Source organism: Alligator sinensis, unplaced genomic scaffold, assembly GCF_000455745.1.
Source record: "Alligator sinensis unplaced genomic scaffold, ASM45574v1 scaffold330_1, whole genome shotgun sequence".
NCBI classification, from domain to species: Eukaryota; Metazoa; Chordata; order Crocodylia; family Alligatoridae; genus Alligator; species Alligator sinensis.
In genome coordinates, this window is record NW_005842178.1 from 355,694 (window position 1) to 369,676 (window position 13,983).

The 13,983-nt window shown below is 43.9% G+C and overlaps 2 protein-coding genes across 8 annotated transcripts in view; one reads left to right on the top strand and one right to left on the bottom strand.

Annotated features, from left to right (window-relative positions):
- Positions 1-2,908, top strand: part of TMC5 (transmembrane channel like 5) — a 41,043-nt gene extending 38,135 nt beyond the window's left edge. For 4 of the 6 annotated variants that reach the window (XM_006026089.2, XM_025206975.1, XM_025206976.1 and 1 more), the window contains 3 exons: positions 724-837; positions 1,141-1,186; positions 1,856-2,908. In XM_006026089.2, coding sequence (XP_006026151.1) covers positions 724-837; positions 1,141-1,186; positions 1,856-1,983 — 288 coding nt within the window. In that variant the 3' untranslated portion in view covers positions 1,984-2,908. Of the gene's footprint in view, positions 1-723; positions 939-1,140; positions 1,187-1,855 lie in introns of all 6 variants that reach the window. The other 2 variants (XR_003094634.1, XR_003094633.1) reach the window with 2 other exon arrangements.
- On the bottom strand, positions 2,114-12,078 carry GDE1 (glycerophosphodiester phosphodiesterase 1). 2 transcript variants are annotated; one of them, XM_025206977.1, is made up of 6 exons: positions 11,840-12,015; positions 10,648-10,753; positions 9,561-9,653; positions 8,667-8,878; positions 7,739-8,086; positions 2,114-4,851 (listed from the first exon to the last, which is right to left on the bottom strand). In XM_025206977.1, exons 1-5 carry the CDS (start codon positions 11,944-11,946, stop codon positions 7,939-7,941), a joined length of 666 nt encoding a protein of 221 aa, XP_025062762.1. In that variant the 5' UTR covers positions 11,947-12,015; the 3' UTR covers positions 2,114-4,851; positions 7,739-7,938. The 2 variants fall into 2 exon arrangements, with proteins under 2 accessions (XP_025062762.1, XP_025062763.1); XM_025206978.1 differs by having other exon boundaries at positions 2,114-8,086; positions 11,840-12,078.
- Positions 12,079-13,983: the final 1,905 nt, after the last annotated feature.

The window sequence follows — 13,983 nt, forward strand, 5'->3', positions numbered from 1 at the left end:
CCAAAGTTTGGTGTCATCGGCGAACTTGGCCAGTTTGCTTCTGACTCCAGTGTCCACATCATTAATGAAGATGTTGAACAGTATGGGTCCAAGGACAGAGCCTTGGGGGACCCCACTGGTCACAGGACACCACGATGAGTGACTTCCATCAATTACTACCCTCTGGGTGTCTGACCACGGAGCCAATTTTCCAGCCAGTGGATCGTGGAGGACCCAAGGTGACAATTGGCCAGTTTCTCTAAGAGGTGATTATGGGAAACCAGGTCAAAGGCTTTTTTGAAGTCAAGATATATGACATCAATCTCTTCTCCCTTGTCCAGGTGATAGGTCTCCTGGTCATAGAAGGAAATGATATTGGTCAAGCAAGACCTACCCGCAACAAACCCATGCTGGCTATTTGAGAGAGAAATGGGTGAACCAAGAAATTGTAGTGAATGTACACCATCTGGCGATAGGGAATCCTGAAGGGAAGATGTGAACAATCAGCCCTTCCCAACACTGACATTTGTTTTTAGCATCTCAAATGTGATGTGTCGTCTAATGTAGGCAGCCAGCTTTCAGAGGTATTGGCCAAAATAAACTTATAGTTGTAATTGGAGGAAATGGAACTGAAAAACATCTAACTAATGTATCAAGTAGGAGGCTTGGAGATATTATATCCCTTGAAGAGCTACAATTAAGTCTATGTATGTTATTGCTCATTTTAAACATTCTGTCTTACAGACAACCTCATCTTTGTACCAGCCACCTGGACAACTTGATCAGCAAAGGCATTTATCAATGCCAAACTACCTAGAAAGGCCGCTGGAGAAAAATAAGAGCACGTTTAGTGCTACGGTATGATATGTGATCCAAGAAGGGGATTGTCAACAAGGTTCTGGCAGGGAAGATGATAATGGTCACTGGTGTGCTCCAACTGAGAAGGGCCTTCTAGATATGTAAAGAACGTTCTTTGTCCAAATCACAAACTTTTTAGTTTTTTTAATATAAGCACTTAACCAGAATACTTGTTAGACTACAACTTGACAAAACTGCTTGCGAGTTGGAGGTAAAAAGGGATGTTTAGTCGAGGTTTTGTTTTAGACAGAGTTAAAAGCAAAAGCTAAAACCTTCTGACTTGATTTTTTTTTTCCCCCTCAGCCTCCCTATACCGCTGACTTCCCAGAAAGGAGTGGCTTCCTGCCTGGTAAGCAATACTTAATGCAGAAAAGCAACTTTCAGTTCACCTCTGTCAAATTTTTAGAGTATACTGGCTCCGAGTACTATAGTGGTCACAGAATTCCATCATTCTCAGGTAAAGAGAAACATAATTGTGCCAAGAGCCAAAAAAAATCTTCAAAAATAGTCATTAGTTACTGGAGAGGGGCTCGTTCCTGAGTGTCCCACTGGGGACCTCTTGGGCTCAGCCAAAGCACATTTAGCTCTAACCTGTGTCAGTGGAAGCTGTGGCTCTTTAGAACCTGTAGAAACCATAACTCCAGGGCTTTCAAATTAGTTAGACACCTGAAATCAGCGGCTGCTTTTGAAACGTGGTTGCAGACTTCCATGTACCTGAGAATTGAATTCCTTTGCATAAATTACACTCCACACTTAGGGCAGTAGAACTGGTGGGAATTCCTCCACATGCTGAGATGTACTTCTTTTAAGACCCAATACTGAAAGGTACATATAGCTTGTACACAGCCCCAGAACCTTCCCACATCAGCTTGATCCATTCCTGGTTTGCAGAAACGTGTCCCTATTCCATATGCTTGGCAGCTGGGTTAATTTAATAGCACAGGAGTTTTCTTATAAACGGAGAGTTAATATTGTACAGGCACCCACAGAAGTCAATGTTTCTTCATTGTGCTTAAAGGAGATCCACAGCGACAGCACCCAAGCACAAAACCAGGAGTTTCTGAAGCCTTGGCACTAGCTATGAGGGCCAGACAACAGGCTGAACGGGAAATGGAAGACGAGGATGAAGAGGATTTTAGATCATGAACTACAAAAACCAGTGATGCACATTAATTGCCAACAAAGACCTCAGTATTTTGCACCTATAACTGAAAGTCCTAATAGCAGCAATTATAAATGAAAAAACATTAAAACACGGGCATTCCATCACAAAATGCACTTTGTCAGTTTTGGTTTAATTATGTAATTTCATAGTAAATATACTGTACAGTTTTAACAAAAAGAAAAGAAATGTCAATAATAGCAGCTCTCTCCCTAGCACCTGCTAGTTAAATCTTTGCTGAAGTATGCAGACTGAGCAGGTGGGGAGGAAATATTTATTGTATCCATGTAACTTGTGCCTGAGAGCAAATGCACAGTACAATAGTGTGAAACTCAATGGTATTTGTATAGCTGACTTGCTTTGTTCAGGCTACTCTGACCTGATTTAAAGGAACAAAAATGAAGTATTGATCAAATAAACATGTTTTTATCTGTTTAAGTGGCTATTAAAGTGACCTGTGAGCCAGAACAGTGAATGTAAAATTGACTCAGTTAGCTCTAAAGTCTCTCTTCAGCAGTTCTCTTTCAAAGCAAGGAGCTTGCTCTGTGGAACCATTTTTGACAGAGGGTTTAGCCATCTTAAAACAAAACTTCAGGGTAAAAATTCTGATTAAAAGCTGTTCTTTACTGTGACTTTGCTTGCTCAACTGCCACAGTAATCCTTTTCCCTCATGTATGTGGGAACCCCAGCTCTGGTCCACATCAAGATAACATAAAATGTAAATAAAGGGTCATGATTGTTGGATACTTTGGAAATTGTTAATGTAATGACTCTTTGTTTCTGTGGGTTTGCAGTGCTTGGTGAATTACTGTTTCTGTTGCAGCACCTGCAGCAGCTGTGACTTGTGTTTCCAAAGCCACTGCTTGGCTATGATGACCTTTATCAATTCATTTAAACTTTTGTTTTTCATTCCTAGACATTTTTTTTAAATGACTCCCTTCATGCTTCAGTTTTTTATGCGCTCTCCCTCATTTAAGAATATACCCTGGCATTGGGTTGCTACTGCTGTCATCACTATCATTTCACATTTCCCTTGCTTAAAGATTTTTTGCTTTCTTCCTGTGTGACAATTTAAACTACCACTCAGCAGCAGCATAAGTGGTAGACTAGAAGGAAGACATATTCCTGCCACAAGGAGCTTACAGTCTAGAGCAGAGACAGAAGCAACAGCTGAATTTGTGAGAAAAAGACAAGGTAAGATTTACACAAGCAAGACTGCACTCTTTGGAGGATCTATGGCCTATTCCTGCAACAGACTGAGCTGGGAAAGGTTGATGGTTTAAAAGGCAGGGTGCCTGTATGTGGCTAAGAAAGATTTTAAAGAAGCCCCTATAGTCCAAGTGGGAGACTGCCCAGCTATACAGCGAGCCAGTGTTGTAGTTTTCCCTTTACCTAGGGCTCCCACTTTATTTCAAATGAAAACTTCTGCAGCTGGCAGCTTTCCGAGGTTAAAATTCTATTGGCAAAACTGGCTCTTGGAAGCCTGCCTATAACACTGGATTTTATAGCAAACTTTTAGCTATCTTGGGGAATTAACTGCTGCAGACATGTCCCCTTGGCTCAGGTTACAGCAGCCCCTACTCCCCCTTTAGGCCTGCAAAAAACTGGTCGCTTGCAAAAAATGTTTGTAGTGATTTGTAGTTTGTGCCCCCTGGATTTGTGTGTGGAGTGGAGGCGGGCTGCCCGCTGCAGGCTGGGGCTCTGCGTCCTGCTGCCTTTGCCCCAGGAGCCGCATGCCATATTGTGCCTCCCGCTGCCAGGCAGATGGGGGTAGGTAGTGCAGTCAGCACACAGTTCCCAGGGCAAAGGCAGCAGGGCACAGAGCCCCAGTGCACTACAGCAGCCCTGCTCCACTCCACACACAAATCCAGGAGCCACATGCCCCCACATGGCTACCCCAGGGGTGTCCACAGAAGTGGGGAGCCATGCCCCCCTGCAGCCCTGGACGAGTCACCCACAGCTCTGTCCCATGACCTGCCCAAGCCCCAGGGCCCCATTCAGTCCAGCCTGCGCCTGCCCGACTCCCTCACTCACCGTGGGGGCCTCGATCTCCCCCTCCCGCCCATTATCCTCCACAGACTTACCTGTTGGGCTCTGCGCTACACACTGCTGGGTTGCATTCTTGTAGGGTTACCATATTCCCAATTTCAAAAAAAAGAGGACACCGGGGGGGGGGGGAAGTGATATGCCTGTGCCCTGCCCCTGACTCCCAAGCCACAGCCCTCCTAGCCCTGCTGCTCCCCTCTCTCCTGACCCACAATGCCTGTATGCTGCCAGTGTATGCAGGGACCCCCCTCCACAGGCTCCAACCCTCCCCCCCGCAACTATACAAAGTACCTGTTTAATTTTACATAATTTTGAGTTTTTAGCTGTGCAATTAAAATTGTGATTAATTGCAACTATTTTTTTTAATCAAGTAACTAAGCGCAATCAATTTTTTAAATCATTTGACAGCCCTATTTTGCTTTCTTGTTAAATGTGCTTAGTCCAAGAATGCTTGTTTTAGCTTCTTAAATACTCAATGGGTTGCTAAAAAGAGTAAAAAATCCTCTCTTGAGCTACACCTGCTGGAAGCAAAAGAATCCTACCCACCCCCATAACTGCAGAGACAGAGCACCTCTTTTTAGTGCTCAAAGTCTTAGCCAGTTAATTGAGAGTGGCAAACTGCATTTACTTTGCATGTGTTTGTATTGCTGAAGGGAAAGGAAGCTAGACCACTTAGTGCCAGTCAGTTCAAGGAATCAATTAGAACAGAGTGCAAAAATGGCTACCATAAGAGATTCCCTTTGCCAAATATTACCTTATAATGGGATATAAGTAGTCCATCTTCCATGTTCTCAGTCTTGCAGTAACTGGTAAAGTGTTACAAGAGAATCTATTAGAAGACAAGTCACTAGCCTAATTACTATAGGAGCAACTTTCTACTCTATGCATGAGTGATGTTTTATGCAGACTTTTTGCAGGAAAACACAATAGGAAAAACTATTAATTTGGAAAAAAAAGATGTATCGAAAATGGACTCTCCATGCAACTGAACTTGTAACAAACAGGCTGTACTTTATCATTTCAGCTTCACTGTGCAGTGACAAAATGTGGTATGGCATTATTTGTTATCTGATGTTGTGCTGCCCACATGCACCTATTCTTCCTTCAGTTATCTTCTGATAGCAGCATACAGTGAGCTGTTACTACAGAGTTGAGTCACTCTTAAAAGCTGTATGGACAAATATTACTGATATTAGGTACCTCGTATAGACTCTCCCTAACTTATGGATGTAGATTTTAATCATTAGTTAGCTGCATCAAGTAACCCTCAGCTAATACAGAAAACAATGTGTTTTATTTCACTTGTGTCATTGAGTTGTAGCACATAAGTATCAAATATCATTTACATCAGGGGTGGCCAACCTGTGACACCTATGTCACAAGGGGCACAGGCAGCCTTTGTGTGGCACGTGGCAGTTCAGGGAGGGGAGAAGCAGTGCAGTGGCAGAGATGTCAGGGAGCAGTAAGCAGAGCAGCAGATTGGACAAGGAACATGGGGCAGGGAGCAGAGTAGCTGTTCAGGCACTAGAAAGGGAGTGAAGTGGCACACATGCCAAAAATAGGTTGACCTATGTAGTCAGAAGTCTGCTTAGTCTAGAAGGGTAGAATAGATCCTTAAAGTGACTAGTCATTGAGCCATGTTGTCTGGGGTCAAAGATAAGGAATGGTGGAGTTACCATTCACTACTCACTAGGAACTAGTTGCACGCTAAAGTGTGGTCATCCTTGCTCTTGGAGCACATGCAGCTGTGTATGTTAGTCTAAGGCAGCAGCTTTGTTTGGCCCACAGGGCTTCTAGGGAAATTGAGAATCTGAAGTTGAGTGAGCAATGACTGTGTTAACCCTGTGACTCCCTAACACTGCTAGCCCTGCCGCTGTGTCTGGATCTGGCCTGCAAGGAGCCCTGCAGTCTGGATTTGTCTTGGGGGGCCAGGTGAGTTTGACACCCCTGGTCTAATGATACCTTGTTAGGCTACATCTCAGTGGTCACCTCCAGTAGCTGGTAACCAAGTTGTTTTAAACTTCTATACTTTTAAAATGAAGCTGTTCTGGATGTGAGTAAGGAGACTTGGATAATTTTCCCTGTCTCTCTCTCTCTTTTAAAACTGTCTGATTATGTTAAATGTAGCACCATACGAGTTTCCTGCTACAGCTGTGCAGTTTGATGCTAACTACTGATTCCATCCACAGTAGAGCTGTATCTGCTGATGGCAAGTCAGTGGTATTCATAATTAGTGGTCTACTCAACTTGTGACTGGACAAAGCAATTTTTGTGCCCAAGTCGTGGCACAAAGAGCTGATTTCACAGGCAGTTCCCAGGGCCCTGCCCCTCACTGCTGATTGATAGAGGCATAATTACTTCACTGACTGGCACCTTCACTTAGTCTACACCATTAGCAGACAGTAACTCCTAATCATGTGATCTATGGGAGCAGTGATTGTTGTATTGCAGTAAACACTGGGACGTTCTAAAATAGTGTATTATATAATACAATGGGGGTTTTTTTAGGCTGATTTTGCGGGGAAATTGCAGCCAATGCAGTATTTCCTGGTGATTGTGCACAATGCCATTTTTCACGGTTTCCATGAAAACTGTGAATTTAAGCAGACCCCGATTCATAATGGGGGCAATGTAGACCTTGATTGATAAGGACCACTTTCACATTTCCCCTCCTGGTAACAGAGGAATTGTTCTCATACCATATACACATAGGCTGTAAGGAGGAAGGATAAGACTTGCTGTTTGCGAGTGTGCATCAGCTGATCTATTGTAATTGGTGTGTCTGCTCCGATCCCATAGTAAGCAGAGATAAACCGCAGTAAATTAACACTGTTTTGTTTTGGAGTAATCTGTCTAAGTTTAACTTCCACTTGTGCTGCAGGAAAGAGTTAGGGCAGATTCCGCTGAACTGCAGCAAGTCCAGCATTTGATTTAAGCATTATAATTGTTTAACTATCCACACCCACAGCAGGTATAGTATGCACTAGCTCTGAGCCTTGTTTATTCCACGTTCAGACCCCTTTGATTTAAAGGTAAACTTAACTGACAGGATCCTTACACCCTTTAAAAGCCCTTCAACTGTGCAAACAATTTAGCAGCAAACATCAAGAAGGCATTTCAGCCACAACTTGGCCTATGGCTAACAACAGCTTGAAGGCAGCATTTTATTTAAAAATGAGTCTGGTATAGATCACAAGAAGGAAGCACCTCTCTATCCTCTATCAACCTTTAAAAATATATCAGACTTAGGACTGAATGCTAAAGAGATACTCAAGTTTGCCCATCATGTATCAAAGTTTTAGCATATTGTTTGCAACGAGCAGATCACTGCAACAGTCATCCTATCCATCCTGTAGGAGTGAAGTATATTCAGCCTCTAACAGTGATGGCACTATTGTCAGCTGCCATATAAGGATAAGTGTACCACATGCTTTTAACAGGTCCCCAAACTGTCACATAGATGAGGAGAAGATTGCTTAATGTACTAGAACCATTAATATTCAGTTTTAAATTAGGCCTTCAGAAAGCTGCTGCCATGATTTAATACCAAGATTTAAACCAATAAAAGGAATAGTTTGATTATAAAAAGTGTGAGCCACCCGCATGTGCTAACTTGTGAAATCAGTTGGTCCCTGCAGACTACACTACAGATTCCTCTGATTAAAAAGCAGAATCATTTCCCCTTGGACTTACAATGATTGCGGCTCAGACTTTGCCAGTATAGTGACACTGAGAGGGTTTGGTTGCAATTCAAGTTCTATTCATACGATACAAGCAGAACACCTCAGGTTGTTCAGTCCCATGCGCAGATGTGGAGCCTTTGGTGTTGAACTCAGATCTGCCTGAACAAGAAGGATACTTAAATCCATGGAAGTGTCCCATCAGGCCTAAGCCTAGTAGTGGGGATCACAGTCCTCCAGCAGGCTGTCTGTAATGTAGCTGACTTCAAGGACAGTCTCATAGTACATTTTTTCTGCAAATGTGTTCACTGTCCAGGCAACCACTTGCACTCCTTTAGAAGACCACTGCCTCACATACTCTCTGTAAAGAAAAAAGCATCAGTAAAGATTCAATAAAGGGGACTATAGACTGGCACCACACAGGCAAAAACAAAGATTTCTCCTTTTTTATAGACACTTTTCAGAATTACAGCGTATCATCTTTATACAGTTCATAGTTTCTAGGGTCAGAAGGGACCTGAACAAATCATCAAGTCTGACCCCCTGCTCTGGGCAGGAACGAGTGCTGGGATCATAATACCCCAGCCAGATATCTATCCAACCTCTTGAAGACCCCCAAGGTAGGGGAAAGCGCCACCTCCCTTGAAAGCCCATTCCAGAGCCTGGCAGCCCTAACCGTAAAGGTAGGCAACAACCATTTTTCCCTCTAATACTAATAATGGAGGGTGGAAACACTGGGATAAAAATATGAATTGGGAGGACTGAGGGAGAAATATTTTTTAGTTCAATGTTAGATATATTTTTTTATATTTTAAAACAGCATTTAATAACACTAGAAATTCTTGTTGCGTGCATAGCATTCCAGTTCACGGGAATCACCTGGCCTCTTCCTTCATAGCTTTAAAATGATACTGCTTCCAGAAAAACATATGAACACTTACTGAGAAATGTAATTTTTCTGCATGAGGAAAGCTGAAACCCCACACAGGTGCCACAAGAAATTGTGCAGGCTCCAGTCCAAAATGACATCCATCATCATATACCAGTAGTGCTTCCAAAAGCTGTTGAAACGAGGTTTCCCATCTCCAAAATGACTAAGGCTCCATGGCCGATGGGTTAGTGCTGTTAGGACATTTCCATCAGCTTGCCTCATCTGGAAGAGAAAGGTGAGAACAATGCAGTACACTTATCCTGACACTAAAATGCCAAAGTTATGTTTTAGATTCGCTGGATTTGAAACGGAAATATTTTGAGACAACAGTGAGTGGCAGTACTTTGAATATACATTTCTACTAGAGTTCTCTTCTCCAACTTCTTGATTGACTCTATTTGAAAGCTGTTTATACTAACTGCTTGTGTTGGATTGCTCTCCCCAGGTAATGTAATTTTTTAATTAAATAAATCCTTCTCTTATTTTAAGGTGCAAAGTTGACAATGGAAATTAGAAACAATGTTGCGAATGTATTCCATGTCTTGTAGCTTGATGACTACATGCCAATTTTAAGCTAGTGGACCTTCTTCGATGTATTTTTTCTGATGGAGGGCATTATTTGTGATTCAGTGTGCATATCGAACTTCATGGGAGGATCTGTGTGAGGTAGAACAGGTATGGGGGGGGGAATATATGAGGCCTGACAATACAGTGCCTTCATCCTTGTTTTGACAACTGCTTTTAGGCAAGTTCTTATTTATTTAAAAATAAGTGAGACAGTAAAAATACTCTGCAAGCACTCTGGAGTTGCCTGTCTCTAGCAGACTATACCGATGGTAACAGTGATAACCTGAAGTATCTATAGAACTAAAAAACTCCAAAATTACCCTTTAGGAGACGTTACCTTATAGACAACATCTGGCATGAAAGAACAGACGATACTACTGTTGTACAAACGAGGATATTCCAGGTAGAGGAGGGCAAGGGCGCTGACTGCCTGTAAATAAAAGATATGCAGACAGAATTTACACTGTGGTCAAAGGCAAATTTTTGAGAGTTCATGTGATACATAAATTCCCACTTAAAAATGCCATTTGCTAGCTTATATGCCTCTCTCTGGCACCTGGGAGATGGTACTGGAAAGGGGAAGGAGGAAAGTAGCACTTAACTTTGGTCACAGCAGTAAGACACAGATACTTCCTTACAGAATCATAGAAAATTAGGGTTGGAAGAGGCCTCAGGAGGTCACCTAGTCCAACACCCTGCTCAAAGCAGGACCATCCCCAACTAGATCATCCCAGCCAGGGCTTTGTCTATCTGGGTTTTACAAACCTGCAAGGATGGAGATTCCACAGCCTCTCCGGGTATAGCCTGTTCCAGTGCTTTACGACCCTCCTTGTGAAAGTTTTTCCTAATATCTAACCTACACTTCCCTTGTTTCCAATTGAGAGAACAAGGAGCAATTGTCTCATCTGCCACCACTGAGAACAGTCTAGCTCAGGGATCAGCAGTGTTTTTGGGCACAGTGCCCAAAACAACTGCAAACTGAATGTGTTAAGATGCTGGTGTGCTAAGGGCAGAGGGCTGGGGAGCTGCAAGAGGCCTGATCCTTGTTGTAGCATACAGCCCCAGCCCCTTCTCCAAGTTACATAACAAAAAGACTCTATACTTATTGTCAAACAAGGCATTATTTATCAATGTACTTTGTGTCATGGTACAAACCATAGACATGAAACAGGAAGGATCCATTCCCACTTGGAAGTCAGAGATGAGACAATTTCTCCCCTCCCCCAGCATAGGCAGGTATCTCTGTTACTCACTTGCTCAGATTTGGTGTACAGTTGCAATATTACAGAACCTGTAGTTTTTTTAAAACCCAACCTAGCAATCTGCAAAGGATGTCCCGTTCCATTCATACTGTAGAACAATATTAACATACCAATGCAAAAGGTGAGTGAAGAGCTTATAGTATATTGAGCTGTGAGTGATACCTGATTTGCATGGCCCTTGACATCAAAGTAGATAATGAGGTTATGCTGCAGACACTCCATAACAGCTTCTTTCAGCGTGGGGATTTTTTCGCCCCGGAAATCTCTCCTACATTAGAGATGAAAATAGTTCAGTGGAATGCACCAAATCAAGTAGAACTCCAAACAAAGAACAACGCCCCCCCAAAAAACCTTAAATCAAAACACCTGGAAGTATAAGTTAATAGAGCTCCCTCTTTAATAATGAATATGTTCAGTGATATATGCCAAGTTTTATTCACAAAAATCTTCTAGGAACATCAAAAATAGTATTTTACAAATATACTGCAGGGATGCCTTTAACAAGGAGGGCCTGTTCTCTTAGAACTCAAGGTAGTTCCATTCAAGCTGCATAATATTATGCTCTACAAAGTGAAACCTTCCCACCCTTCAAACAAAATACTGTACAGGAAACTCTCGCTATTCGCGGTTTCAAATATTCGTGAATGCCGAACCCACATCTTGAATACACATTTCCCACTCCAACTAGCACAAATATCTTAAATACACTTACAGGAGCTCCTTGGGAGCTCCGCGCTTGCCGCCGCTGGGCTCCTGCCGCCACCAGCGCAGCCGTGTCCCCGCTGCCACCGCCAGGCTCCTGCCACCGCCAGCACAGCCGTGCCCCCCCACCCCAGCTGCCAGGGGCACTGCATTCATGACGTTCATGAACGCAGTGCCGTATTCGCAGATTTTGCCATTCACGGGGATCTCAAGAACATATCCCCCACAAATGTTGAGGGTCGCCTGTATATATGATCATTTTAAAATGTTCAGCCAAACAGGAGATTTCTGTGAATAAAATTCATTTTAGAAATATTTATTCCATCAATTTTTTTAAAAAAACCTAGTATTACTCCCACCATATCAATATTTTGTAGACCAAATTCTGCCCTAAGGAAGGTTGAGCCAAGGTTACATAAAGATTAGCCCTCCCACTCCAAGAACGGGCAAAGAGAAAGATCCTAGTGAACCACTAATATATAACAATAGGTCAGGTCCCAAGGCTCCCAGAATCTTGCAAGTTTCAAAGTGTTTGAGTCACTGATGCCCTCATGCCAAAGTTAAGATTGAATTCATGATGGGTGCCTTTGGTGCCATAGAAATGATAGTTTCAGAAGTGATTAGAGGTACTGGACTACTGCTGATTGCTTACCATAGTCTGTGTTTTGCAGCTGGATTAAGTCTCCTAATTTCATCAAATGTCAAGTCACGTAAACTCCCAGACCCATTGGTTGTCCTTTCCACTGTGTCATCATGCATTAGAATGGGAACACCATCTGCAGTAAATTCAAGGTCCAGCTCCACACCTGTTGCTCCATTCTCAGCTGCCTTAAAAAAATAAAGACAAAACTTTATGAACAGGAGTGTGCCTCAACACGCACTTTGCATTCCAGTGCTGAGGGTGGCAACATTTGGAGTGAGGGCTGTTTTACTACAGCTTAGCTCCCACCATGGACCACTTTCATTTTGGTCTGTGTTGCCATAAGCAAAACTGCAGTCACGGCTCTGCCCCACAGTACCAAGGCAGCTTCTCTCTGCTGCCCAGCTGTTATGTGGTTGACACCCCCACAGGCCTTGGGCTCATGGGGCATCATTTACTGACTTCTCTTCTAGGGCAGGTGCCAAGCTGCTGCTCGTTTCATTGGTAAGATAGGTCAGTCTATTCAGCGCAGTGTGCTTTATTCAAGATCTTTATAGACTGATTATGGGAATATGCTCTATATCCCAGATGGTACATCTCTGCGCCAAAGTCCAGTGAAAGGAGAGATCTCAACTCCACATCTGCTAAAACAACTCAGCAATATTCTGATTACTCTCCTAGTGACCTGGATATGGCATAAAGGTTGGTTCTTGATAAAATGCATAAACAACCCTGGGAACAGGAACTGAAACACGGATCTCCCTCCTCTCTACCAAGTGCCCCAATTACTAGGCCAGCATTATGGTGCCTGTTTCTGGCCCAATTAATCTTGATTTCTCTTTTCTGCAGTAGAGGGGTTTCCACTCCTGAAACACCAACAGCTAGGTGGTGATAGGACTCTCCTGGGAGGTAATAAATGTTGGTTTGAAATTGCCCAAGTTAAAACTTCAAACCCAGTACTCCCATATCCTAAGCAACTCCTCTAATCAATGGAAAAGTAGGGTGATAGCACCATCACCCTCTGCTTCACAAAGCAGGAGAAAAGTGGTTGTGGATTGTGCTTTGGAGGGAGCTTACTCCTTTAGGGGTATGTGTTAAGGAAACCCATGAACAGAGAGAAAGAAAAACAAGGCTGAGTCAATGTGGGACTGAACTTTTTAAAACAGAAGGGCAATGTGTGTTGCTCTGGATCAGGGGTTTTCAACATTTTGCGGCCAGACGCAGAGGGGGTGGGGGGTGCAGGTGCATGCCTGAATGCACCGCAGTGGCAGCCAGCGCATGCAAGCTCCTCACCGTGTCTAGCCAGGCAGACAGCGCCCACGCGCGATGGTGCATGGCGGTGCTCTGTCCCTGCCTGCCTGTGTATACCCCTAGGGCCTTCTCAAGTACCCCCTGGTGTATGCGTACCCCCGGTTGACAACCCCTGCTCTGGATTATCCATTCTCTCTTGCTCTTTTCACCTTCATCCCTCTGTCCTCACACAGACACGCCTTTTCTGCAGCCTTCACCTTTCAGTATCCAAATGCTGGGTGTCACTTCAAGACATGGGACCTCAGTTAGGAAGAATGCCCAATAAAAATAGTGCTAGGCTACTGACTTTTTCAGATGGTCTTTTACATTTCTCTGGTCTCAAGCAGCTGAACAACATTAAAGAAGAGAGACGTAAACAGCTTCTTCCCTGCGGTTTCCAAATGCGTCCTGCTGGGTACCCAGCACTCCCCAGACTGCCTCGGGCAATGAGAACTGCTATATTTACCATTAACGATGCACAGAGGCATGCCTGGCAAATCCCCAGCTAACCTGATGTCTCCATCAGTTTTAGCAGCTCTCTCAATTCCTCCGGGTGGGGTTTGCTGACGAGCCCGCACTAATCGCTCCCATTCGTACACCTTCGCAGTGCTTTCCTTGTTTGTCGCACCCTTAATTGCCCACTTCTGCTTGGCTCCAGGCCACCGGGGCTTGTGCCTTTCTGAGAAGGGGAAGCAGCCGGCGCAGCAGGCTGTGGACGCGCCTGGATGCCAGGGCTGGGCAACATGCCGCAGCCCAGCTCTCCTCCCTGCCCCGTCTCCCCTGGGTGTCAGCACCCACGTAGCAGCCTGGTCCCAGCAGCTGTGCAAACGAAGGGGGCCAGTGGCGGTGCAAACAAAGCACATCTT